Genomic DNA, 27,419 nt, shown 5'->3' with positions numbered 1-27,419 from the left:
CTTTGACAGTCACAAGTGGGAAGGGATCAGGTTCTAAATATCTTACAATGCACTGACAGACCCTCCACCACAAGGAATTAAATATCTAGCCCCAAATGCCTGTTAGCCCTGACGCTTGAGAAACACTGATCTAGACAAATGACAGTTTGGGAAAAACATACTAACAATTCAAATAACAGACAAGTTACCAAAAGTCAAGTGAAGCAACGGGATGAAAAAATGCACAAAAAAGGGCTGAGTGGTTGGCCTATGGTTAAGATACCAGTTAGGATGTCCACAACCTACATCAGAGTGTCTGGGAATGAGCCACAGCTCCGGCTCCTGACTTCACGTTCCTGCTATTAAAGATTCTGGGAGCCAGTGGTGATGGCTCAAGCAGTTTGGTTCCTGCCACTTGGGAGACCTGGATTGAGTTCTAGTTCCCTGCCTCTCCCACCCTCCCCAGCCACTGTTAGGAATTTAGGGAGTAAACTAGCAGATGGGAACATACACTGTCCCCCCAATCACACATTTTACATTTTCAAAATCTCTGTCTGTCTGTCTGCCTCTGTCTGTCTGTCTCTGTGTGTGTGTGTTTATATGTGTATGAGACACTTCTGACCCAGAAGTTGCCATTTTTTGGAATCTATGCTACCCAAGTTAATTGTGCCAACACATCAAACAAACTTGGCAACAATCTAAAGTGTCTATTAGTAGGAAAGAACTGAATGGTACACGTTTGCATGACTCTTATGCAGCTAATTAAAACACGAGCTACATATGTATCTACTCATTTGTAGACTCTCCATAACGTATTAACTGAAAGTAAGCTAAAGCATAATGTGTATGAAATGATCCCATTTTGTGTGTGTGTGTGTGTGTGTGTGTGTGTGTGTGTGTGAGAGACTATAACTCACAATAGCACTGAGAAAGAGAAGGAAGGATACAGGACTCTGGTTACAGATGGATGAGGATGGATGGGGGAAAGAATAACTTATTCTTTCCATATTTATGGATTGTTTACTTCTCACAGTGAGCAGGTAATATTGTGTAAGTAATCATACCATATATGATTTCTATAAAGAGCCAAGGGGGCAGGTATTCAGCCTAGTGGTTAAGATACTGGTTGAAGCTCTCTGCTGTGGCCAGGGAGTGCAGTGGAGGATGGCCCAGGTCCTTGGGCACTGCACCCCATGGGAGACCAGGATAAGTACCTGGCTCCTGACATCGGATCAGCGCGGTGCGCCAGCCGCAGTGCGCCGGCCGCAGCGGCCATTGGAAGGTGAACCAATGGCAAAACGAAGACCTTTCTCACTGTCTCTCTCTCTCACTGTCCACTCTGCCTGTCAAAAAAAAAAAAAAAAAAGATACTGGTTGAGATGCTCATACCTCGTATCAGAGTGCCTTGGTTTGACTTCTGCCTCCAGCTTCCTGACAATGCAGACCCTGGGAAGCTGCAGGTGATGGCTTAAGTGTGTGGGTTCCTGACACCCATATTGGGGGCCTAGATTGAGTTCCTGGCTCCCGGCTTCAGCTCAGCCCAGCCTGCCCACTGGAGGCATTTGGGCAGTGATTAAGCAGTCAGGAGCTCACTTGCTTACTCGTTCTCTCTCTCTCCCTCTCAAATAATACTATTTTTTTTAAGAACCAAGGGAAAGAAAACATAAAGAAGGAAAGGGACCAAGGAATTCTGGGTATCTATGCATGTTTCTGGGCTCCCAGAACAGAAGGGACAGCAGGCTTCCTTTGGAAGTGACCAGATGACTTACTCGTCCTCTGACCTTGACCAGATGTAGGCTCCATGTAGGGCCAAAATCAAGTTGTGTGGGATTCCCAATTCAGTAAGAGGACTAGGGGAGGATCCCCAAACAGATGTCCACAAAACAGCTGTTCACTATTCAGAGTCCCTGCCTAGGCCACCTAGAAGGGTATTTCTTATAATTGAGACCAGTGAGGGGAAAAAATCACTTGAATCATCTGAATAAATAAACTGGCTTTTCCCTTCCTACTTGGAATGAAGGGCCAGTTTTCTCTTCTGGTACTTAAGTCCTGTAATAGGATGCAGTCCATGTCTCCTGCACTGTATCTGCCTGTAGCAGTGGGTCCACTGTGATGATGTAATCCTCAAGACTGGACTTCAAGGGAAGATCCTGTCCGTGACCTGGTGAGACACCCCGAAGTGAAGGTCATCAGGGCAGAAACTGTCCCAGTGGTAGCCACTGGTGGCACTGCCACCTACCACTCCTGTCTGGTGAGGCAGGCCGGGCATGGGCTACAGAAGGGCACCTGGGTTTTGCTCAGTGGAGCTCCTGTGACACCACTCAAAGCTGTCACAGCACCTAACCTAACTTTATGTTGGAACATGGGCAGTATCTGGGCCTGGGTAGAAGAGTTCAATGACATCTTTTTGTGTGCTGGCATGTTAAGCTCTGGTATAAGAGTGGTGGTGGTGGTGGGGGATGGCGGCATTGTGGCAGAGCAGGTAAAGCTGCCACTTGCAAAGCCAACATTCCATATGGGTGCCAACTGGAGTCCTGGCTGCTCCACTTCCCATTCAGATCCCTGCTAACAGACTGGGAAAAGCAGTGGAAGATGGCCCAAATGCTTTGGCCCCTGCCACCCACAAGGGAGACCTGGTTGAAGCTCCTGGCTCTTGCCTATCCCTGGCTGTTGCAGCCATCTGGGGAGTGAACCAGCAGATGGAAGTTGTCTCTCTCTCTCTCTGTAACTCTTTCAAATAAATAAATAAATAAATCTTAAAATAAAAAAGAATGGCAGTAAAAGAGAGGTAGTCTCTACTCTCTTAAGAAAACCTTGTGGAAAATGTTAAACACTCCTTAATCAAATCTGAAGGAACATTTAGAGTCCCAAGTTACACATGCCCCCTGGAGTCCTACTAGCAAAGCAGAGTGGTGACTCAGGTCAGACCTGAACTCCATCATTTCCTGGTTGTTACTTAAACCCCCTCTGCACCTCGGTTCCAAAAACAGTGCAGTTGTCCCTCAGTGCCCCTGGGGGGATCACCCAGAGCAGCAAAATCTGAGGATGCCCAAGTCCCTTATACACAATAGCCTAGAATTTGTACATAACCTAGACACGTTCTCTGCTTTCTTTAAATTTTATGTAAATGCCCTGTAAACTGTCACACGGTGCAGTGTAGGGATTACCGACAACAGTCTATGCGTGTTCAGCACAGACCCGACTTTTCGCCCACACTCTTGGGGCAGGGAAGGGAAGAAGAGTTAGGCAGAGGCGGGGTGGCGAGGTCTAGGCTGAGTGTCCGGCACAGGGCAGGGTGCGGAGGGCCCTGATGCGAGATGCGGCTAAGGACCTGGTTCGGAAGGGACAAACCCGCCCTGGGGTTCCGCCATACCACCAGCCCGACGATCAGGACCAGCAGCAAGTAGAACGCCATCACCACGGAGTCCACGGTGTTGTAGACGCCGATGTCCACGGCGGTCCAGTTTGAAACAATAAAATGATGCTCAGGCTCCGTGAGGACCACGGAGGGCATTTCTGTGCTGACCTCCGGAGAGGCGGCAACGGCTTCAGCTCTGGCGCCAGCTCGGCCGCCGCAGGGCACCTCGGGAAGGGCCGCGGGGCAGCCTGGGCGTCCCGTCAGGCCCTGCGGCCCAGTGCCTCGCAGGTCGCAAAGGCCGCCTTCCGGATTTGCAGTAAAATCAAAGGTGTGGCATGGCTGTTAGGCCGGACGCGAGGCTGTCCAGTTGGGCGGCCGAGGCGGAACGCGGGCCGGAATAGTGATGACGTCTTTCCGAGCCATGTTGGCGTCTGCTGCGTTTCCCAAGTCAGTGACGCCGCTCCTGTCTGAATGTTTCTGCTTGGTGAAAATACTGCGTTTTCCTGACTTCCGAGTGAATTTTGCGCCCAGGTTAAGTGCCTCACTGGCTTGTCCTAGTCCCAGGCCTGTTTGGAAGACCTCAGAGGCTCCTCAGTTCTGCAGTTTTGCTCTTTTGTTGGTGATGCATGCATTTAAATCTGGGCCCGCCATTACTCCCATTGACATGTTTGTCCCTTAAATTGTGCTTATACAAATTTTTTGGAGGATAGTACTAAGAACTACTATTGTAATTAGTATGCTACAGCTTTTTCTACGTGCCATATCTCCTCCCATGCACTTTACATTCCCAGAGATTAATCCATTTAATTCTCACAGTAAGCAAATCATCCGGGTCTTTGACAAGGGTCAGGAAGACTGTTTTGGGGCCCAGTCAGTAGCTTATGGTCGGGGCAGGCGCTGTGGCGTAGATGGTTGGGCCTCAGCCTGCAGTGTCAGCATCCATACGGGCGCCGGTTCCTTGCATCCACTTGGGAGGTGAACCAGCAGATGGAAGTCTCTCTCTCCTCTCTCTCTCTATCCCTGCCTTTCCAATAAACAAATAAATCTTCAAATAAAAAAAGAAATGAAAACTTTCTAAAAAGCAAAATAGGGCCAGCGCCTCGGCTCACTAGGTTAATTCTCTCCACCTGCGACGCGGGCACCCTGGGTTCTAGTCCCGGTCGGGGCGCCATTTCTGTCCTGGTTGCTCCTCTTCCAGTCCAGCTCTCTGCTATGGCCCAGGAGTGCAGTGGAGGATGGCCCAAGTGCTTGGGCCCTGCACCCCATGGGAGACCGGGAGGAAGCACCTGGCTCCTGGCTTTGGATTGGTGCAGCGCTTCAGCTGCAAGGCGCTGGCTGTAGTGGCCATTTGTGGGGTGAACCAACGGAAAAAGGAAGACCTTTCTCTCTATCTCTCTCTCACTGTCTAACTCTGCCTGTCAAAAAAAAAAAAAAAAAAAAAAAAAAAAAAAAGAAAAAAGAAAAAAAAAAAAGAAAACAAAGAGAAATCTATGGGTTGGGCTTCCTGAGCAAAATAATGTGGCCCTCGTTTAGTACAGTGCTGCTCAATAGAAAGTCTAATGGGATTCACAGGTGTACTTTAAATTTTCTATGAGCCACATTAAAAAACAAAGTAAAAGAGAGGGTGGACATATGGCTCAGTGGTTATATCACTGGTTGGGGCTCCTGCATCCCATATTGGAGTGCCTGGTTCGAGTCTTGGTTATTCAGTTTCCTGTAGTCCAGTTTCCTGTTAATGTCCATCTTGGGAGGCAACAGATGATGGCTTAAGTGCTTGGGTCTGCCACCCATGTGAGAAGACCTGGGTTGAGTTCTGGGCCCCTGGCTGTTGTGGGCATTTGGGGAGTGAACCAATGGATGCAAGATTTCTCTCTCTCTGTTTTGCTACTTTTCAAGTAAGAATAAAAATGAAAACAAATAAATTAAAAAAAGTTAAAAGGGTAAAAGAAACATGAATATTTTATTTAACACAATTAAAAATATGTAATCAATGTAAAAATGTTGAGATTTCCTATATTATTCCCCCCCCCCCCCCCCAATATAACTGAAGTCTGGTATCTGTTTTACACTGCTGTCACATCTCAATTCATATGGTAACTTTCTGTCAGAAATACCTGATCTGTATAGAGACTTAATAAAATTTACAGTTGAAAAAGTAGATTCACATAGCAAGTTGTTCTAAACATATTTAAAAGTTTTCTTGTAAATGAATTCAATGACAAAATTTCATTTTCCTGGAAGTCAATACCAAAACTGGTTCATCTTTTTAGAAGCATTGACTTGACTTTGAAGCAAAAGCATTTCAGTTTAAAAATTGTGTCTGTCCAATCAAGTAAATTCACTAGCATGTATTAGCTCAATATTATTAACAATGAATTCAGGGGCCAGTGCTGTGGCATAGGTAAAGCTGCTTCCTGCAGTGCTGGCATCCCACATGGGCACCGGTTCAAGACCTGGCTGCTCTTCTTCTTTTTTTTTTTTTTCTTTTTTGACAGGCAGAGTGGACAGTGAGAGAGAAAGACAGAGAGAAAGGTCTTCCTTTGCCGTTGGTTCACCCTCCAATGGCTGCCGCGGCCAGCGTGCTGCAGCCTGCGCGCTGCGGCCGGCGCACCGCGCTGATCCAATGGCAGGAGCCAGGTGCTTCTCCTGGTCTCCCATGCAGGTGCAGGGCCCAAGCACTTGGGCCATCCTCCACTGCACTCCCTGGCCACAGCAGAGAGCTGGCCTGGAAGAGGGGCAACCAGGACAGAATCCGGTGCCCTGACCGGGACTAGAACCCGGTGTGCCGGCGCCGCAGGCAGAGGATTAGCCTAGTGAGCCGCGGTGCCGGCCTGCTCTACTTCTGATCCAGCTCTCTGCTATGGCCTGGGAAAGCAGTGGAAGGTGGCCCAAGTCCTTGGGTCCCTAAACCCATGTGGGAGACCCAGAAGAAGCTTCTGGCTCCTGGCTTCAGATCAGCACAGTTCTGGCTATTATGGCCACCTGAGAAGTAAGCCAGAGGATGGAAGACCTCTTTTTTTCTCTCTCTCTTTCTGCCTCTGCCTCTCTGTAACTCTGCCTGTCAAATAAAATAAATAAATCTTAAACACAATTACATAATTTGAAAAAATATTTTTACATTAATCAGTATCACAAAGTGTTCAGATTTTTCTTGTTTTTTTTTTTTTTTTACATCCAATTTACATAATACAGTCAGTTGCAGTGAAAAATCTTTGGCATATTGACTCATTTTGGGAGAATGTGTAAAAATCATTATTGATGTATTATGAAAAGTTTCAATTTCACCATAAGTTTTTATATATGGGTGGTTATGTCACAAAGTTTTCCTTTCGTTGGTTCTTTTAACTTAGCTTATTCATAGACTGTACATATTAGTGAGAAAATATAAGTATAGAGTGCCATTAAAAGAATTAATTGCCTTCTGCTTCTTTCAACAGTTCTGTAAGTGGTGAAGATTCATAGAACTTGCACATAAATACTGAATGATCTTCACAAGCATACCCACTCATGCTTTTTTTTCATAGTTTGCTGTAAAAACTGATTTTTAGAAAGATTTATTTATTTGAAAGGCAGAGTTACAAAGAGAGAAGGAGAGACACAGGGAGATCTTTCATCCACTGGTTCACTCTTCCAATAGCCATGATATCAGGGTTGGGCCAGGTGAAATGCAGCAGCCTAGAACTCCATCCGGGTCTCCCACAAGAGTGACAAAGGCCCAAGCACTGTGGCTACCTGCCATTGCCTTCACAGTCATATTTGCTGGAAGCTAGGTCAGGAGTGGAGCTGTCAGGACTGGAACTGGCACTCTGATGTGGGATGCTGTTGTCCTGACCATGGGCTCGACCTGCTGTGCCACAGTGCTGGCCCCTACTTACACTATTAATTGAACAATATTTCTTTTTTTAAAAAAGATTTATTTGAAACTCAGAGTTACACAGTGAGAGAAGGCGAGGCAGAGAGAGAGAGAGAGAGAGAGAGAGAGAGAGAGAGAGAGAGAGGTCTTCCATCTGTTGGTTCACTCCCTAGTTGGCTAAAACAGCCAGAGCTGTGCTGATCCGAAGCCAGGAGCCAGGAGTGTCTTCCAGGTCTCCCATGCAGGTGCAGGGGCCCAAGGACTTATGCCATCTTCCACTGCTTTCTCAGGCCACAGCAGAGATGCATCAGAAGTGGAGCAGCCAGGACTAGAACTGGTTTCCATATGGATGCTGGCATTGCAGGCAACTTTACTGGCTACGCCACAGTGCTGGCCCCAGTTGAACAATATTTCTTACTGCATGACAACTAAAATGAAAGAAAGGTACTTGCAAAACTTCAAATTTTGAATCCATTAATATTTAATTAAAAGCATAGCATATAATGTATTAAAAGTAAAAATATAAAGTAAACATATAAATATGAACAATTATTTGAAATTCATTTGAAAAAATTTTCATTTTTTGTAAAATATCTTTTAAAGCATTTTTCTCATGATTTTCTAAGAAATTTCATGACTGCAATGATAATTCCATTTGTCATTTTTCCACCTGAAATGTTTTTCTTTTTGGTACAAGAATACAAGCTGCTTTAGATATGGCCTAAGTTACTGACTCAAATTCTGTTAAAAATTATTACAGTATTCTGTTGGACATTTATTTTTAATTTCAAGCAACTAATCTTATAATGTTTTAAAACCAATGAAAGGAAACTTTTGATCAAATTTACTATGGAGTGGTTGAAAGTTCCTCTTAATACTGTTTATTTTATTGTCTTAAAATTTTTTGGCATATCCAACAAGAGCTGTGCTATTGCGTGACACATATAAATGTTATATCCTTTAGGTGAATTGGCCTTTGTTATAAAATGACCCTACTTGTACCTGGTAATAGTCTTTGTTCTGAAATCTATATTGGGTTAACATGACTTTCAACTTTCATTGTTTAGTGTTAGTAAATCTTTTTTCTACTATTTTAGCCTATTTATGTCTTTATATTCAAAGTACATTTCTTGTAGCTAGTAGGTGCTTGATCTTAATTTCTTATTTAATCAGATACTCTCTTCCATGTCATTAGAATACCAGAAGCAAAACAGCCAGCACTCAAACTGGCACTGCAGTATGGGATGCCAGGGTCATAAGTGGTAGCTTAATCTATGCCACAATGCTGAATCCATACCATTTTCACCTAATATAATTATTGATATGTTTGTTCTAAATATAGCAAAATGTGAGTTGTTTTCCATTTACCCCATACATTCTTTTTTTTTCCCTTCTCTTGAATTGGGGTGTGCATGTGTATCTGCATGCTTTCATTTTATCTCCTTTATTATCTAATTAGCTGTAACTCTGTTTTGTTTTTTCAGTGGTTATGTTAGGATTTATCATATACATTTTATTTATTTTTTTTAAAGATTTATTTATTTATTTGAAAGTCAGAGTAACACACAGAGAGAAAGACAGGCAGAGACAGAGAGGTCTTCTATCTGCTGATTCACTCCCTAGATGGCCACAGCGGCCAGAGCTGTGCCTATCTAAACCAGGAACCAGGAGCTTCTTTCGGGTCTCTCACATGGGTGCAGGGGCCCAAGGACTTGGGCCATCCTCTACTACTTTCCTAGGCCATAGCTGAGAGTTAGATCGGAAGTGAAGCAGCCAGGACTTGAACTGGAGTCCATGTGGGATGCTGGCACTGCAGGTGGGCGGCTTTACATGCTATGCCACAGAGCTGGCCCCATATCACATAGATGTTAAACTTAACCTGGTTTCCATTCACGTGATATTATTTCACTTCACATACAGGAAAAGAGCTCTGTAAAGGTGCACTTTCATTATCTTCCTTCTCATCTTTTTTGAAATTGTTTTCACACACTATTACTTCATATTTGTAATAAATGTGACATTTTAGTTAGTGATATTTATCATCAAAATAAATATATTTAAATAGTATGAAACAAATCTTTACATTTTCCCACATGGCTACCATTTCCAGCATTCTTCATTATTCATTTGTGTAGGTCCAAATTTCTATCTGATGTCATTTCTTCCTGCTTGAATGACTTTCTCTAACATTTTTCATTTGTATTGCAAGTCTGGTGATTGTCTTTTCAGCTTTAGTATGTCTTAAAAATCTTTTTTTCAAAGATTTATTTGAAAGGCAGAGTGATGGAGGGAAAGAGGGAGAAAGGGAGAGAGGGAGAAAGGGAGAGAGGGAGAGGGAGAGAGGGAGAGAGGAAGAGGGAGAGGGAGAGAGAGAAAGAGAGAGAGAGAGAGAGAGAGAGAGAGAGAGAGAGAGAGAGAATCTTCCATTCCCTGGTTCATTCCCCAAAAGGCCACAATGGCTGGGGTGGGCCAGGTTGGAGCCAAGAGTACCCAGGTCTCCCATGTGGGTGGCTGGCATCCAAGTACTTGGGCCATCTTGCACTGATTTTCCTGGGTGCATTACAGGGAGCTGGATTGGAAGCAGAGCAGAGAGGACTAGAACCAGAGCTCATATGGGATGCCAGTGTTGCATGTAGTGCTTTAACTCACTGTGCCATGATACCAGCCCTCAAAATCTTCTTTTTTGAAAGACATTTTTGTAGGTAAAGATTTTTTTAATCCAAAGAAACCTTTTATTTAAGAATACAAACTTCATGTATTTCTTAAGTACAACTTTAGGAGTATAGTGATTCTTCCCAACATACCTGCACTCCCACTCACTCTCTCACCCCTCCTCCTCCTCCCTCTCCCATTCCCAGTCCCATTCTCCACTAAGATCTATTTTCAATTAACTTTTATACATAGAAGACCAACTCTATACTAAGTAAAAAGTTCAACTACTTGCACACATACAAAAAAACTATTCCTCTACAGTCGAGACAAGGGTTGTTTAAAGTCATTGTATCTTTTTTTGGACAGGAAGAGTTAGACAGTGAGAAAGACAGAGAGAAAGGTCTTCCTTCTGTTGGTTCACCCCCCAAATGGCTTCTACGACCAGCATGCTGCGCCGATCCAAAGCCAGGAGCCAGGTGCTTCCTCCTAGTCTCTCTATGCGGGGCCATCCTCCACTGCACTCTCTGGCCACAGCAGAGAGCTGGACTGGAAGAGGAGCAACTGGGACAGAATCTGGTGCCCCAACTGGGACTAGAACCCGGAGTACTGTCGCAGCAGGTGGAGGATTAGCCTAGTGAGCTGCGGCGCTGGCCAAAGTCATTGTATCTTGAAGTTAATTTCGCTTCTTCTTTTTTCTTTTTAGAAACTTAATTAACTTTAAAGAAGCACCCAAGAATGATACATCTTTTGAGAGCACATAGACATAATTATAATACAACTCTTTGAGGATAGAAGTCCTGCGTGGGAAGGTAATGCTCAGTGACTCTTGTTAATGTAACAATTAACACTCTTATGTATGACGTCAGTGATCACCTGAGGCTCTTGACATGAGCTGCCAAGGCTATGTAAGCCTTTTTTTTTTTTTTTTGACAGGCAGAGTGGACAGTGAGAGAGAGAGAGAGAGAGAGAGAGAGAGAAAGGTCTTCCTTTGCCGTTGGTTCACCCTCCAATGGCCGCCGTGGCCGGTGCGCTGCGGCCGGCGCACCGTGCTGATCCGATGGCAGGAGCCAGGAGCCAGGTGCTTTTCCTGGTCTCCCATGGGGTGCAGGGCCCAAGCACCTGGGCCATCCTCCACTGCACTCCCTGGCCACAGCAGAGAGCTGGCCTGGAAGAGGGGCAACCGGGACAGAATCCGGCACCCCGACCGGGACTAGAACCCGGTGTGCCGGCGCCGCTAGGCGGAGGATTAGCCTAGTGAGCCGCGGCGCCGGCCCTATGTAAGCCTTTTGAAACCACAAACTCTGTCAGTATTTAGACAAGGCCATGAGCAAAGTGGAAGTTCTCTCCTCCCTTCAGAAAAAGTACCTCCTTCATTGATGACCACTTCTTTTCTTTTTCCATCTGCTGGTTCACTCTTCAGATGGCTGTGACAGCCAGAGCTGTGATGGTCCAGAGCCAGGAGCCAGAGGCTTCTTCTGGATCTTCCACGTGTGTGCAGGGGCCCAAGGATTAGGGCCATCTACTGCTTTCCCAGACTGTATCAGAACTGGATCAAAAGTGGAGCAGCCGAGACTTGAACTGGCACCCATAAGGGATGCTGGCACTGCAGGCAGCAGCTTTACCCAGTAAGCCACAGCACTGTCCCAGTTGACTTCTTTCCACTGGGGTCTCACCCACTGAGGTCCTTTATGTAGGACATTTTTTGCCATAGTGTCTAGGCTTTCCATGCCTGAAATGCTCCTGTGGGCTTTTCAGCCAGACCAGAATGTCTTAAGGACTGATTCTGAGGTCAGAGTGCTATTTAAAGCGATTGTCATTCCTTGAGTCTGCTGTGGGGACTGCTTCCAAAGTTGGAGCATTCACTCCTTTTTAATTTTATCTATTATTACTACCAGACCCTTAACCTTATCCATATGATCACTTTAACACTTAAGATGGTATTTTTACCACCCAGTTTAAGGGGATTTGGGGTCCCATGACAAGTTTTTTTTTTAAAGATTTATTTTATTTATTTGAAAGACAGAGTTACAGAGAGAGGCAGAGACAGAGAGAGAGGTCTTCCATCCACTGATTCACTCCCCAGATGGCTGCAATGGCTGGAGCTGTGCTGATCTGAATCTAAGAGGCAGGAACTTTTTCTGGTCTCCCACATGGGCACAGGGGCCCAAGGATTTGGGCCATCTTCTACTGCTATCCCAGGCCATAGCAGAGAGCTGGATCAGAAGAGGAGCAGCTGGGACTTGAACCAGTGCCCACTATGGGATGCTGGCACCTCAGGCCAGGGTGTTAACCCGCCGCACCACAGAGCCAGCACGGCATGGCAAGTTTTTAAACTGTACCCTTAGAAGTAATTCCATTGGAATATATGCAGAACTATACAGCTTCACAGTTACAAGCATCATACACTTCATACTTACAACTTCAGGAGCACGGTGATTCTTCCCACCATGCCCAACATCCCACCCATACTGCCAACCCTGCTTCCTCCTCCCTCTCTTATTCCCACTCTTATTATTTTTTTTTTACTGAAATCTATGTTCAATTGACTTTATACACATATGTTTAATTCTATGTTAAGTAAAGAGTTCAACAAATAGTATATAAAGAAACTGTTCCTCAACAGTCAAGACAAGGGCTAGTCAAGTCATTGCTGCTCAAAGTGTCAATTTCACTTCTATAGATTGCCTTTTAGGTTCTCTATTAGTTATCACAGATCAGGGAGAACATGTGGTATTTGTCCCTTTGGGATTGGCTTATTTCAATAATTATAATATTTTCTAAATGCATCTATTTTTTTGTAAATGACTGGATTTCATTTATTTTCTATTTTTAACAACTGTGTAGTATTCTATGGTGTATATATATATATATCCCATAATTTCTTATCCAGTCTTTAGTTCATGGGCATTTGGGTTGATTCCATGCTGTAGCTATTGTGAATTGAGCTGCAATAAACATGGGGGTGCAGATAACTCTTTCATATGTTGATATCATTTCCCTTGGATAAATTCCTAGAAGTGGGATGGCTGGGTCCTATTGTGGGTCTGTATTCAGATTTCTGAAGTATCTCCATACTGTCTTTCATAGTGGCTTTTTCAGTTTATATTCCCACCACCAGTGGATGAAGGTACCATTTTCCCCACATTGTCACCAGCATTTGTTGTTTGATGATTTCTATATAAAAGCCATTCTAACTGGGGTGAGGTGAAACATTGTGGTTTTGATTTGCATTTCCCTGACGGCTGGTGATCCTGAGCATTTTTTCATGTGTCTGTTGGCCATTTGGATTTCCTCTTTTGAAAAATGTTTTCTTAAGTCCTTTGCCCATTTCTTCACTGGGTTGTTTGTTTTGTTGTTGTGGAGTTTATTGATCTCTTTATATGTTCTAGTTATTAATACTTTATCAGCTCCCATTCTATCAGTTGCCTCTTTGCTTTCCTCAGTGTTTCATTTGCAGTACAGAAGTTTCTCAATTTGATGTAATCCCATTTGTGAATTTTGGCTTTGATTGCTTGTGCCTCTGGATCTTTTCCAAGAACTCTTTGCCTGTGCCAGTGTCTTGCAGGGTTTCCCCAATGTTCTCTAATAATTTAGAGCTATCGAGTCATTGATTTAGCTCTTTAATCCAGTTGAGTGGATTTTTGTGTAAGGTGTAAGGTAGGAGTCTTGCTTCCTACTTCTGCACATGCAAATCCAGTTTTCCCACCACTATTTGTTGAAGAGACTGTCCTTGATCCAGGGATTATTTTATCTCCTTTGTCAAATATAAGTTGATTGTAGATGCTTGGATTGATTTCTGGCTTTCTATTCTGTTCCAGTGGTCTATCCATCTGTTTCTGTACCAGTACCAGGGTGTTTTGATTATAACTGCCCTGTAGTATGTCTTGAAATCTGGCATTGTGATGCCTCCAGTTTTGTTTTTGTTGTATAAGATTGCTTTAGCTATTTGGGGTTTCCTGTGTTTCCATATGAATTTCAGCATCATTTTTCTATATTCGAGAAGAATGTCTTTGGTATTTTGATTGGTATCACATTGGATCTGTAAATTGCTTTTGGAAGTATGGACATTTTGATGATATTCTTCCAATTCATAAACATGGAAGATTTTTACCCTATTTTGTATTGTCCTCTATTTATTTCTTTAATGTTTTGTAATTCTCACCTTAGAGATCTTTGACATCCTTGGTTAAATTTATTCCAAGGTGTTTGATTTTTTTTGGTAGCTGTTGTGAATGGGATTAATCTTCAAAATTCATTCACAGTGGTGGCAATATCTGTGTATACAAAGGCTGTTGATTTTTGTATTGATTTTATATCCTGCTTCCTTAGCAAACTCTTCTGTGAGTTCCAATATTCTCTTAGTGGAGTCTTTTGGATTCCCTCTTATAGAATCATGTCATCTGTAGATAGGGGTAATTGAACTTCCTACTTCCCAATTTGTATCCATTTGATTTTTTGTTCTTGCCTAATGGCTGTGGTTAAACTTCCAGGACTGTATTGAATAGTAGTGGTGAGAGCGGGCATCCTTGTCTGGTTCCAGCTCTCAGTGGGAATGCTTCCAACTTTTCCCCGTTCAATAAGACGCTGTCCATGTGTTTGTCATAAATTGTCTTGATTGTGTTGAGAAATGTTCCTTCTATTCCCAGTTGCTTAGAGTTTTCTTCAAGAAAGAGTGTTGTTTTTAATCAAATGCTTTCTTGGCATTTATTGAGATAATCATATGATTTTTGTTCTTCAGTTTGAAGAACAGTTTGAAAGAATCTAACATGAACTTTTTTTCTTTCTGTACCTTAAAGATGTTACTCCACTGTCTTGTAGCTTCCACTGTTTTTGTGAGAAATCTTCTGTCATGCTTATTTTCATTGCTTTGTCCATAGTGTGAACCTTTTTCTTCTGGTCACTTAAAAATTGTTGATTATGATGCCTTGGTATGATTTTCTTCATGTTTTTGTAATTATGGTGAGTTGAGCTGCCTGAACTTGTGGGTAGATAGTTTCAATCAAATTAAGAAAAAGGTTGGCTATTATCTTTGTCAAATCCCCTCTTCCTCTCTTTGAGAGATTTTAACAGTGTGCATGTTTGGCCACTAGAAGGCATGCCATAGGTCACTGATGCTCTGTTCATTTTTCCTAGTCCTTTAACCTGTTAATTTTTAATGATTTCTTCAAGTTCACTACTCTTTAAATCTTCATTTTCTGATCTATCTAGCGTATTTTCACATAGATGATAGTTATCAAAGTTTAATTAGCTTTTTTAAAAGAAAAACCTCCCATATATTTACCAAGCATGTTTGATTTTTCCTCTAGCTCTTCAATGTTTAGATTGGCATTATAATAACTGCTTGAATATTGTTGTCTAGTCATTTATTACTGTGTCAATTTGGGGTCAGTTTGGGTGATAGTCTCCTAGGTATAGGTCTTATTTTCCCCACTCCCACTTCTTTGTATGCTTGGTGATGAGTGGATGAATACAGGACATAGTTAATATTATCAGGTACTAAACATATTTGCATTCCTAAAGATGTGCTTGAATTTTGTTCTAGTTCATGATTTAATTACTTGAACACAGTTTAATTTATTCCAGTCTTTTAAGATTTTTGAATTTTTGGGCTGGCTTTGTTGCATAGTGTCGCTCCCCGTCTTCATGGAGGAACGACACAGGACCCTGCGCTGTTCTTTCGTCTGCTCGGCCCTCCCCGGGTTTGCTGCTGGTTCCTCCCGGGTTGGCTACCGTCCCTTCCACCTCCGTGGAAGGGCGGTTCCCCCTGCCACATTCCCCACTTCCGCGGGGGAGCGGCACACCGCCGGCCGGCTCTCTCGGGGACTGCACAGGTGTTCCCCTTAGATGTTCCTCTTAGATGTTCCTGGTGCATGTTGTCTCTCTCCTCCTTTATAGTCCTCTTCCGCCAATCCTAACTCTGCTACCCACACGCCGAGTACGCTGCTCTCCTCCAATCAGGAGCAGGTCCTACAGTTTATTGGTTGAACTGGAGGCAGCTGTGTAGAAGCTGCTTCTCCCTTCTCAGCGCCATTTTGTGGGAGAGCAGATGCATAGAATAAGTCTTAATTCCAGTAACTTAGTCTAGTCCGGGTTGCTCCCCACACATAGTGTTTAAGCTTCCGCCTCAGAACTAGCATCTCTTATGGTTGCCGGTTTGAGTCTGGCTGCCACATGTCCAGTCCAGCTCCCGGCTAATGCTCCTGGGAAGGCAGCAGAGAATGGCCCAGGTGTTTGGGTACCAGTACCCACATGGGAGACCTGGAAGAAGCTCCTGGCTCCTGGCTCAAGTCTGGCACAGCTCTGGCCCTTGCAGCCATTTGGGGAGCGAACCAGTGGATGGAAGATCTCCCTTCTTTCTCTCTCTCTGTCTCTGTAACTCTGCCTTTCAAATAAATTAAAATATTTAAAAAAGATTTTTTATTTGCTTGCTTGAGACTTCAGGAGCAGTAAATCTAGGGTTAATTTTTTCCATAACTCTGGCAAACTATGTCGAGTTCTGTACCCAATCCTCCATGAATTACCAAGTTCTCCATGTGTCTTGGTGAGAGCAGACGTTATTTGCAGCCCTGGATTTTTCCCTGGGGACGATTCTCTTTCTAATCCTTTTGGGTAGTTTCCCTTGGCCTCAGTGGTTTCCCCACATGCATACCCTGACCTCTGCTCAGCCATATACTCGGATCTGTGTGCCTGCACAGTGCTCTTTGTGTTCAGCTCTCTCTCTCAGGCATTCTGCTCTGGGCATTCTCCAGTTGCCCTGGATTGTGGGCAGCTGTGTTTCTTCAACCTAGGCTCCCAAGCTCTGACCACAAACTCCCTGCCTGGCCTTGGCCTGGAAATTCTCTGTGCAGTAACCTGGGGCCACTGTAGGGCTTACCTTGTTGGTTTCCCATCTTTCAGGGACCGCTCTTTGTTGTCTAGCAGCTAGGGACTTAAGAGCCTCTTTTTTGTTGTGTTTTTTTTTTTTTGTTTGTTTTATTTTATGTACATTTTCTCCAGCTTTTAATTATTTCAAGCAGGAGAGAATCAGTCTCTTCCCTGCTATTCCTATTGCTTTGTTTTCTTAAAAACTTCTTTATTGAGACATTCATCCAATTAAATTCAGGCTCATTCACAGGAGTATGGTTTGAGGTTTGCTCTGACCCCAAAGGGGTCTCCTTAGCTGTGTCTTTTCTTGCTTCTGCCCAGTAAATGAGCTGGTCTGTGATTCAGCCTGTATCTCTGAAGCTACCAGTCCCCTCCTAATTGCTTTTTATCACAAGCCTCTTTGTTTTCTGAGTTCCCTTAGGTTGCCAACTTCCTCACACTCTGTTACAAATGAAGTCAATTCATTCGGGATAGGCTTTGGAGCTCTGCATGTCATACTATTTTTAAGGGTTTTTATTTATTTATTTGAAAGAGTCTCTCTCTCTCTCTCTCTCTCACACACACACACACACACACACCCCTTCCATTTGCTGATGCACTCCCCAAATTCCCACAACAGCTAGGGTGGGGTCAGGCCAAAGCTAGGACCCAGGAACTCCATCTTGGTCTCCACCATGGGTGGCAGGAGCCCAAGTACGTGGGGCACTTTCTGCTGCCTTCTCGGTGCATCAGGAGGGAACTGGATTGGAAGCAGAGGTGGACTCAGGTCTGTGCTCTCTGGTAGGGCCACAGGCATCCCAATGGTAGCTCAGGCCACTGTGCCACGACAGCCAACCCTGGTGTCCTCTACTTTATGTACTACATTTCCCCCTAGGAAAATCCTCTGAGCTTCGGTTCTAGGGCTGGGAGTGGGGACAGTGGCAGCTTGTCTGAGTGACAGCCCTGCATCAGGAGTTGGATATGGTTGGGTGGTTGCTTCTCCCAGTGTAGAACCTCTGCTTTCTGGAGAAGCCGGGGCTGGGGGTTGAATGTCCCTATGTTCTCAGTGTGTTGCACCCAAGGCGGAGCCTCTGTTCACAGTGGGGGCAGAAGAGTGCCCCCAACTATTGCCACAGTCACTGGGAATTCAGCCTTGGTGGCAGGTAGCTGGGCTGGGAAAGAAATGCTGAGTCACTCCTCCTAGGAGGATGCCACAGCCCCTGGCGTGGAGCCTCATGGACACAGTGCTCTGTTCTTGGCTGCACACACCTGGGTGGGGTTTCTGCCACCTCAGGCTGCCAGCGGGGAGGATGGGACAGGCCATGGCTGAAATGCAACAGACATCCCCTGTTCTTGTCAAATTTCAGATCGTTTTATACAAATGTTTACTTGCTATATGCCCTTAAGACTATTTCTAGATACACACACACACAAATACTTCAAAAAGGGCATGGGAAATGAAATCTAAAAATATTGATTTGGTGCAAAAATTGTTTTGAAACCCATGCATTTGAGGGGCCTTCAAAAAGTTTATGGAAAATCCATAGTATGAAAAAACTGTACATGGGATTAAAACATTTTTGGCACCAAAACAAACTAATATTTTAATTCCATTTTTTGAGGAACTTTTAAGTATGTCTGAAATATTTTAACACACACACACACACACACACACACACACATTATTGCTGCCCTGGAAATGGAACATCTCTCCCACAGGTTTTGTTTTTAGATTTATTTATTTTATTTATTTATGGGATGTGTGGGCATCCCTAGTGGTATCTTTATTTGAAAGGCAGAATAACAGAGAGAATGAGGGGTGGGGAGGGTAGGAGGGAGGAAGGGAAAGAGGTCTTCTGTTTGCTGCTTCACTCCCCAAAAGGCCTCAACCTCTGGAGCTGGGTTAGGGTGAAGTCAGGAGCCTGGAGCTTATTCTAGGTCTCCCACCTTGGTGCAGAGGCCCAAGAATTTGGGCATCTATTGCTGCTTTCCCAGGTGCATTAGCAGGGAGCTGGATCAAAGTGGAGCAGCTGGGACTTGAACCAGTGCCCATGTGGGTTGCCAGCTCTGCAGGTGGCAGCTTTACAGCACTGGCCACCCCCTCCCCCTGTAGGTTTTTTTTAAAAATTTATTTATTTATTTGAAAGGCAGAGTTACAGAGAGGCAGAGGGAGGGAGGGAGGGAGGGAGGGAGGGAGGGAGAAAGAGAGAGAGAGAGAGAGAGAGAGAGAGAGAGAGAAGTCTTCCATCTACTGGCCACAGTGGTTGGAGCTGGGCTGATCTGAAGCCAGGAGCTTCTTCCGGGTCTCCCACAGGGATGCAGGGGCCCAAGCATGTGGGCTGTCTTCCACTGCTTTCCCAGGCCATAGCAGAGAGCTGGATGGAAAGTGGAGCAGCTGGGACTTAACCTGGTGGTGCCCATATGGGATTCCGGCACCACAGGTGGCAGCTTTACCCACCATGCTGCAGCACCAGCCCCCTCCCCCCATAGGTTGTAAAACTCTGAAGTGGATGCCCAGCTGCAGTTTACACTGTCCTCCACTGCAGGGAGAGGTAAGGAGAGAAACTTCAGGGAATCAAACCTCCCACCTTGTGTTTTATTATGTTTATTTGAAAGGCAGGGAGACAGAGATAGAGAAAAAGACCCACAGAGATCTGCCATCTGCTGATCCATTCCCCAGATGGCCAGGACAGCTAGGGTTGGCCAGGCTGAAACTAGGAGCCAGGAGCCGGGAACTTAATCTGGGTCTCCCATGTGGGTGGCAGGGACCCAACACTTGAGCCATCACCTCTGCACCTCTAGAGTGGGTAGTGGATCCAGGACTCACACCAACATTCTCTGATATGGGATATGGGCGTCCCTAGTGGCATCTTAATCACTATACCAGATATTCACACACATACCCATCTTATTTTAAAATTAGAACATTTTCTTTACTAGTCACACATTAATTCATAGAACAAAACCCTGGTTACCTTGAATTTTAATTTTCTTAGTCTTTCTGCAGTAAACAGCACTCCTATCCAAGTGCCCAAAAATGTCTCTAGCGATCAGGTTTAGGATCAGGTTCACGGTCTCAACCTCAACAGAGGAACTGGGGACCTGAGAAACCCAAGCTGTTTCTAAGCTCTCTTTCTGCACGCACGCCACCTGGTGGGAAGTTTCTGCATAGAGAATCTTGGCCAAGGATTGTCTTTGGTGTTCTCTGGCACCACGTGCCCCACCCTCCCCAACAGCATGGAACATCTCAGCCTGGTGCTGTGTAGTAGTCAGACCATATCTCACTTTGGTGAGGTGAGTTTTGACCCAATGAGTATGACTGTCCTTTACAAGGAACCAGACTTGGAGTGGGTTAGCTGAGGGAATAGTCACGCGCCTGTCTGTGGCCACAGGTGCTGCTGGCTAGCACTTCCCCAGTGCTAGGTCAGGGTGGGGTTCAAGGTGAGCATTGAAGGTGTGTGCCTCCTTCGGTAGTATTCCTTCCAGGTCAGTATCTACAGTTGCCATCATTGTTTTCTTCTTGTCCCCCGTCTCAGCAGATTTTGCTGGGTGTCATAATATTGTCCTTGCCCAGTTTGTTGGACAATAGTGGGAAGAACAGAGAGGCTGGCTTGGGGTTTTGTTGTTTTACAACTATACCCTAAAAGGACAAAAGACAGTCAAATCTCTCCTTTGTTGGGATTCCTGCTGTTATAGATTTTTCTCTTTCCTTTCAGTGAGCAGAGAGTGATCACCTACATAAGATGGATCTAATTATTCCCCCTGGACAGTGTTCTTCCTGCAGAGAGAGCATCTACTGGGATAGGATCCAGTCACAGATTCCCTCAAGCTGAGACATTTATTTGATGCCAGGCCAAATTGCCTGAATCTGTGACCCAAGGGTGGACAGGCTTGTTGTCCCCATGGTACCCAGAAGCTCACGACCTTGGATTCCTGAGCTGAATTCTTCTTTTCTTCTTTTTTTAAAAATATTTTTTATTTATTTGTTTGAGAGGCAGAGTTAGAGAGAGAGAGAGAGAGAGAGAGAGAGAGAGAGAGTTCTTCCATCTGCTGGTTCACTCCCCAAATGATCGCAATGGCTGGAGCTAGACTGATCCAAAGCCAGGAGCCATGAGCTTGTTTTGGGTCTCCCATGCAGGTGCAGGGGCCCAAGAACTTGGGCCATCTTCCATGATGGTTCTCACTCCTTCCATGAGACTTCGAGACCATGTGAGTCAGCTTTCATTACCGTCACTAAAATACCTGGGAGGGGTTTCTTGGGAAGGAGCAGGTGTATTTGGCTTACACCATGGAGGTTGCATTTTATTTCTGCCCATTTCAGAGTTGTGCAGTCGCACTATTGTGGTGTCTGGCAGAGGCTGGCCATGGTGGAGTGGGTATGCAGGAGAGATGACCTGGTGAGCCCAGAAGCAGAGAGAAGCTGGCCAAATGGCTGAAAGAACCTACTCTCTGGTGAGAACTGTCCTGGGAGGATACACTCCTCCAGTAACTGAAAGACCTCCTGCCAGCCCACCTCTTAGAGGCCATGGTTATATTAAGTGTCCACCCTTAACCTATCAGCCCTTAACATTGAGACTTCAGAGTTCGAACCTCTGCCTGAGTGCGGGGATGGAAGACTGGACCTCCAGCCTCGCTCTCACCATCTGAAGCCTCCCAGGGAAGCAAAGCTGGAGGAAAACAGGTCCCTCCTCTTTGGCCTGTGATGCAGCCTGGCGAGCTCTTGGACTCACAAATGACCCAGCACTTGGCACAGGAGCTCAGGCTGGGGCATTGGCAAGGGGTTTTTTCCTTTGGTCACAAGTGGTCACCCCTTCAGGGTCCACCAGGGATTCTTGATTTCTTTCATGCATTGCTGAACAGGCTTCTCTACTGCAGCTATCCTGGTGTGAAGTCTCAGTCATCCTAGTAGACTTGATGTCCCATTGCTCACTGGAGAGGGGAGAGCACCTGTATGTGGTGTTGGGCCAGTGTCCATCACTTCCTGCTGGCTTCTGTCTTTCCTCTCCAGGTTAACCCTACTCTGGCTGGTGCTGACCAGCGCTGGGGCTTCCGGCTCACAGCACTGCCCTCTGCTGTCCCTGTGTGGCTGACTCTGTGTTCTGCCAGACACAGTGTCTGGGGGCTCCACCCTTCGGGGCCAGGGGATGTGGAGTGGAGCAGAGACCAAGAGCTTCAGCAGGGCCAGCGGCAAAGTACTGGCCTGTGTCCCGCAGGAGGGCATTTTCTCAAGGAGTCTTTGGTGAACGTCCCCCCAAAATGATGGGCCTTATTCCTCCAGTTGAGTGGGGAGCTTCGCTGAAGTGGCTGGGTAATGGTAACAGCTGTCTTCCTGTTCTAGGGTGGGGGTTATGTTTGAGTCCCACCTCCTCCTCCCTTGTTCTCTTTAGGTTTTATCTGGCTGTAGGGGGCCACAGGTGAGTGAGGTGCATCTGTAGAACCTGAACTAATGGCCCTGATGGTGCTGCCTCTTCCCTTGTCTCTTTTCTATCTCCTTTTCTCTGGAAGGAGTATTTTGTGTGTTCCAGAGTATTACAGCAGCAGTTCAGAGATGACCCAAGGTCTTTTTCAAAATTACCTGAAAGGCAGAGAGACAGGCAGATATCTTCCATCACTTGTTTCATGCTCCAGATACCGGCAACAGCCAGGGCAGGGGCAGGATGAAGCCACAAGCCTGGAAGTTAGTCTGGGTCTCCCATGTGGGTGACAGGGACCCAGTACTTGAACCATCAAGTGCTGCCTACCAGGTTGCACATTAGCAGGAGGCTGGAATGAGCGGAGCTGGGATGTGAACCCAGACACTGCAGTGTGGAATGCAGGTGTCCCAAGTAGCATGTAAATTGTTGTGCCAACAGCCCTCCCCTGCTCATCTTGTTGATGCTGTCTTATTGTGTCTGTCAGTCCAGATCGAGTCAGGAGACAAACCACACTGTAATTTGAGCGGGAAACTTCCACTGTTACCAGTTGTTAACCTGTGAAAAGGATGAAAAAGACCACTAGATAATCATTAGTAGCAGATTCAGAAAGCAGCTTCCGACTCTGCTGAGGGAGGCTGGGCAGTGAGGGAACCAAGAGCTCAGGAGGAGGCTCCCCACGTGGCCATGATTCGTGTCTTTTCTGGAGAGCGTGGCTTGCAGGGACGTGCAGTCTCAGAACATGTGCCAGTACTGTCCAGGGAAGAGACTACTTATCACCCAAGGGCGTGGCCAGAGCCGGTCTGCAGAGTGACTGTCAGTGCTGCAGGTGTGGGTGGCTGCAGCAGGTTTGGGGGAGCAGCTCGTGGGGTGCAGAGATGGCTGCCTGAGGGATGCAGCAAGTGCTGGTCTGTAGAAGTGGCAGCCAGGGGATTTGTGTTTGGTGAATAAAATCTTTCAAAAATCCTGTTGTACCTCTAGGGACCTGGAACGTGATACCTGGGGCTAAGCAGACACCCTCTTTAAAAATACCCTGTAAAGGGGAGGGCATAGTTGGTGATGGGCAGTCTCTTCTGCCACATGGGGCTTTGGGAGGTCAAGGGCTTAGTGTAAATGTTTTGCTGTTACAGGGGCCACCCTCACTCCCCCACCTCCCCAACCTAGGCTGGGATATAGGATACTAAGGCTAGGAAGGCCAGGGCAGTATGCGGTCAGAAGAAAGGCCCTGAGACCTGGCGCCAAGGACCACATCCCAGGAGGAAGGACTCTTGGTGAAGGAATGCTTCTGGTTACGCTGAGAGCTGGTCACTCTCAGCCAGAGGCTGGGTCTGCAGGCTGACAGGGGTCCCTTGTTACTCCAACCCCAGGAGCTGCTCCAGCCCCAGCAACAGGAGACTGTGTCAAGGACCCTTGTGGACACTGCCCGGACGTTGCATCTTTCCTGGAGATGATGGGCCCCAGGGCTGGTTAAGGAGGAGGGGAGGTGGGGAGGTGGGGTTCCTGCTCCCTTCCTGCACACTAAGCCCTTTTCTCCCTGGTCTGGGATTCGCCTGGCTCTGCCACCAGGTGTCGCTGTCACTTGCACAGGAGCACAGGAAGTCAAGATTGCCTGTCAGGAGGGGAGAATGCAGGAACAGTGGCTGGGAAGAGCTCAGTCAGTGCTGGGCTGCGAGTGCCAGTTCCTGAGAACTGAAGGCCGAGTCATCCCTCCCAGATCTGTTTAGTGGGCACCGCGGTAGTTTGCAATCAGCCATGGGGAGAGGAGGTACACTGAAAATTGTCAAATATGGAGTGAGTGTTTGGCCTAGCTGATCAGATGTCCACTTCCCATGTTTGGACACCTGGGTTTGACTCCCAGCTCCGGCTCCTGATTCTAGCTTCCTGCCAATGCAGACGCTGGGAGGCAGCAGGTGATGGCTTGATTAGTTGCATCTCTGACACCCACATGGGATACCTGGATTGAAACCCGACTCCCAGCTTCTACAGTTGATGGCATTTGTGAACCAGCAGATGGAGCTCTTTGTCTGCCTATATGTCTCCCTGCCTCTGTCAGTTTCTCTGCCTCCCAAATAAATTTTAAAAAGGAAAAAGCAAATGCTATAAATTAGGGCTTCCCATCCCCTACACAAACTCTGAGTTGATTGTTAACCATTTACCTGCACACACTGTTTAATGAATTAATCACAGAACAGGAAAGTTACCCTATCTATGACAAGCCCTGTATTAGAGAAACAAGAGTGACCCCATTCCCCTGTTCTGCTCAGTGGAAAGAGGAGACTCGCCTGCATCTGGCACACAGGTGTTGCTCAACTGCAATGTTTGAGAGCCATGAGGAGGGGTGAGAGTAAGAGCCAGGTGGGGACATGGAAAAGACTCAGGGTGGGGCCAGTGCTGTGGTGTACTGGGCTAAGCCTCTGCCTGTGGCATCAGAATCTCATATGGGCACCAATTAGTTTCCTGGATGCTCTTCTAATTCTGCTCTCTCCTATGGCCTGGGAAAGCAGTAGAAGATGGCTCACGCACCCATGTGGGAGACCCTGCACCTGGGTCCTGGCTTTGGATTTGACCAGCTCCAGCTGTTGGGGCCATTTTCGGAGTGAACCAGTGGGTGGGAGACTTTTCTCTCTGTCTCCCCCTCTCTCTGTAACTCTACTTCTCAAATAAATTAAAAAAAAAAAAAAGACTCAGGAAATTAGCTTCCCCTCTCCCAGTGCTGATCTGCAAGTGTTTTCCTGCAGCCCCACTAGAGGGCAGAAAAACTCAAAGTGTGCATGCTTTTGAGCCAGCAGGTCCACCCCCTGGGCATTACCTGAAATAGCATTACTTGCTACGATGCATTATTGGTAGTAGCAAAAAGTTGGGAATAACTTAAATGCCTAGAAGATACCATGTACTCCTGTGAGGGTACTTCAACGAATTCATGGGAAATGGTATTAAAAGATAAATTCATTTTGGTGCAAAAAGATTTGGAGATACTTGGAACTTTTTTTTTTATAATTTGCATTTCTATGAACTTTTTGAGTGTCCTTCATTATATCATGAGACATTTAGGCTACGGACTATTCAGCAGCCAGGATAGATGAGCGAGATATGTATGTCTTGGCTAGATCTCAAAAACTCCATGATGAATGAAAAAAATAGCTAAACAGTACTTATAGCATAAATCCAGTTGTGTAAATTTCAAGACTTGGAAAAAATTCACATTTAAAAACTTAATTGAGAAGAGAGAGAGGCAGAGCTCCCACTACCTGGTTCATTCTGCCATTGCCCACAGTGACCAGGAAAGGACCTGGCTAAATTCATGAGCTGGGTGACAGGAACCCAGTCATCTGAGCCATTGTCTGCTGCCTCCAAGGTATGCATTAGCAGGAAATTGGAGTCAGGACTCAGAGGAAGAAATCAAAATCTAGGTTAGGATGCTGGTTTCTTAACCAGTAGGCCAAATGCCAACCCCATATTCAAATTTCTTATGACAGCTGACCATTACCTGTTGTTATCTTTTATTCATTTACATTTGATTATTCTCTGTCTCCTTCTCATAAATGTAAGCTCCATAAAGGTGAGGACCTTGTGTTCACTTCTGTTTCCAAACTGTTCATAGGAAAGTAAAATTGTACACCCAGTTTGGAAAACAGCTTGGTAATTGTTGAAAAAGTTAAGCAACTAACTAAATTATAATTCTGACATGTATCCAGCCATTCTATGCTATGGTATTTGCCCCAAAGATAACACTTATGAATATGTTATTAGAGTACTAACTGGCCTGTAGTTAAGTGACTAAGTGAATGAATGAATAAATTTTTTAAAAAATTTATTTTCTAAGAAATACAAATTTTGTAAGTACAACTTTAGGAATATAATTAATCTTCTAACCATACCCGCCCTCTCACCCACAGTCCCACCCCTCCTACTCCTCTCTCTCCCCTTCCCAGTCCCATTCTCCATTAAAATTCATTTTCAATTAACTTGGAACACAGAAGACCAATACTTTAAAAAAAAAAGGTTTTCAAAAAAGATTTATTTATTTATTTGAAAGTCAGAGGTACATAGAGAGAGAAGGAAAGGCAGAGAGAGAGAGAGAGAGAGGTCGTCCATGCTCTAGTTCACTCCCCAGTTGGCCGCAGTGGCTGGAGCTGTGCTGATCTGAAGCCAGGAGCCAGGAGCTTCTTCCCAGTCTCCAATGTGGGTTCAGGGGCCCAAGAACTTGGGCCATCTTGTACTGCTTTCCCAGGCATAGCAGAAAGCTGAATCAGAAGTGGAGCAGCCAGCACTGCCCATATGAGATGCTGACACTGCAGGCGGTGGCTTTACCCATTATGTCACAGTGTCAGCCACAACCAATTCTATACTAAGTAAAGATTTCAACAATTTGCACACACACACATGCACACACAAAACTGAGAACTAGTTTTACAGTTAACTCTCATAATAAACTCATTGGGGACAGAGGTCCTGCATGGGAAGTTAGTGCACAGTGACTCTTGTTAATTTAACAATTAACACTTTTATATATGATGTCAGTGATCATCTGAGGCTCTTGATAGGAGCTGCCTAGGCTATGGAAGCCTTTTGAATCCACAGACTCCATCAGTATTTTTTTTTTTAATCTTTTATTTAATGAATATAAATTTCCAAAGTACGACTCATGGGTTACAATGGCTTCCCCCCCCATACCGTCCCTCCCACCAACAACCCTCCCCTTTCCCACTCCCTCTCCCCTTCCATTCACATCAAGATTCATTTTCGATTATCTTAATATACAGAAGATCAGCTTAGTATACCTTGAGTAAGTATTTCAACAGTTTGCTCCCACACAGAAACATAAAGTGAAAAATAATAGATGATTTTTTTAAAATGATGATGAAATCAGATCAGACCTATTGTCATGTTTATCCATCAGTATTTAGACAAGGGCATGAGCAAAGTGGAAATTCTCTCCTCTCTTTAAAGAAAAGTACCTTCTTCTTTGATGGCTACTTCTTTCTGCTGGGGTCTCACTCACAGAGATCCTTCATGTAGAATATTTTTTGCCACAGTATCTAGGCTTTCCATGACTGAAATGTTCTCACGGGATTTTCAGCTAGACCAGAATGCCTTAAGGGCTGATTCTGAGGTCAGAGTACTATTTTAAGCGATTGTCATTCTATGAGTCTGTTTCCCAGGTTGGAACATTCTCTCATTTTTAATTCTATCTATTATTATTACCAGATGCTTGATCCTATTTATATAATCTCTTTAGCATTTAATCCTATCTACATGTTCACTTTAACACTTAATATGATCACTTTTTCTTTTTTACCACTGTGTAGTATTCTGTAGTGTA

General features: G+C 45.2%; 1 protein-coding gene across 3 annotated transcripts in view; it reads right to left on the bottom strand.

The window, feature by feature from the left end:
- Positions 1–4,061, bottom strand: part of LOC100338951 (sodium/glucose cotransporter 1) — a 69,245-nt gene extending 65,184 nt beyond the window's left edge. Inside the window, exon 1 of one of the 3 annotated variants that reach the window (XM_070065727.2) lies at positions 3,353–4,061. In XM_070065727.2, coding sequence (XP_069921828.1) covers positions 3,353–3,493 — 141 coding nt within the window. In that variant the 5' untranslated portion in view covers positions 3,494–4,061. The remainder of the gene's footprint in view (positions 1–3,352) is intronic. The other 2 variants (XM_051837134.3, XM_070065730.2) reach the window with 2 other exon arrangements.
- Positions 4,062–27,419: the final 23,358 nt, after the last annotated feature.

The sequence above is a fragment of the Oryctolagus cuniculus genome, chromosome 21 (assembly GCF_051225735.1).
Source record: "Oryctolagus cuniculus isolate XC-2025 breed Fujian yellow rabbit chromosome 21, ASM5122573v1, whole genome shotgun sequence".
NCBI classification, from domain to species: domain Eukaryota; kingdom Metazoa; phylum Chordata; class Mammalia; order Lagomorpha; family Leporidae; genus Oryctolagus; species Oryctolagus cuniculus.
This window is presented reverse-complemented; position numbering and strand designations above follow the sequence as displayed.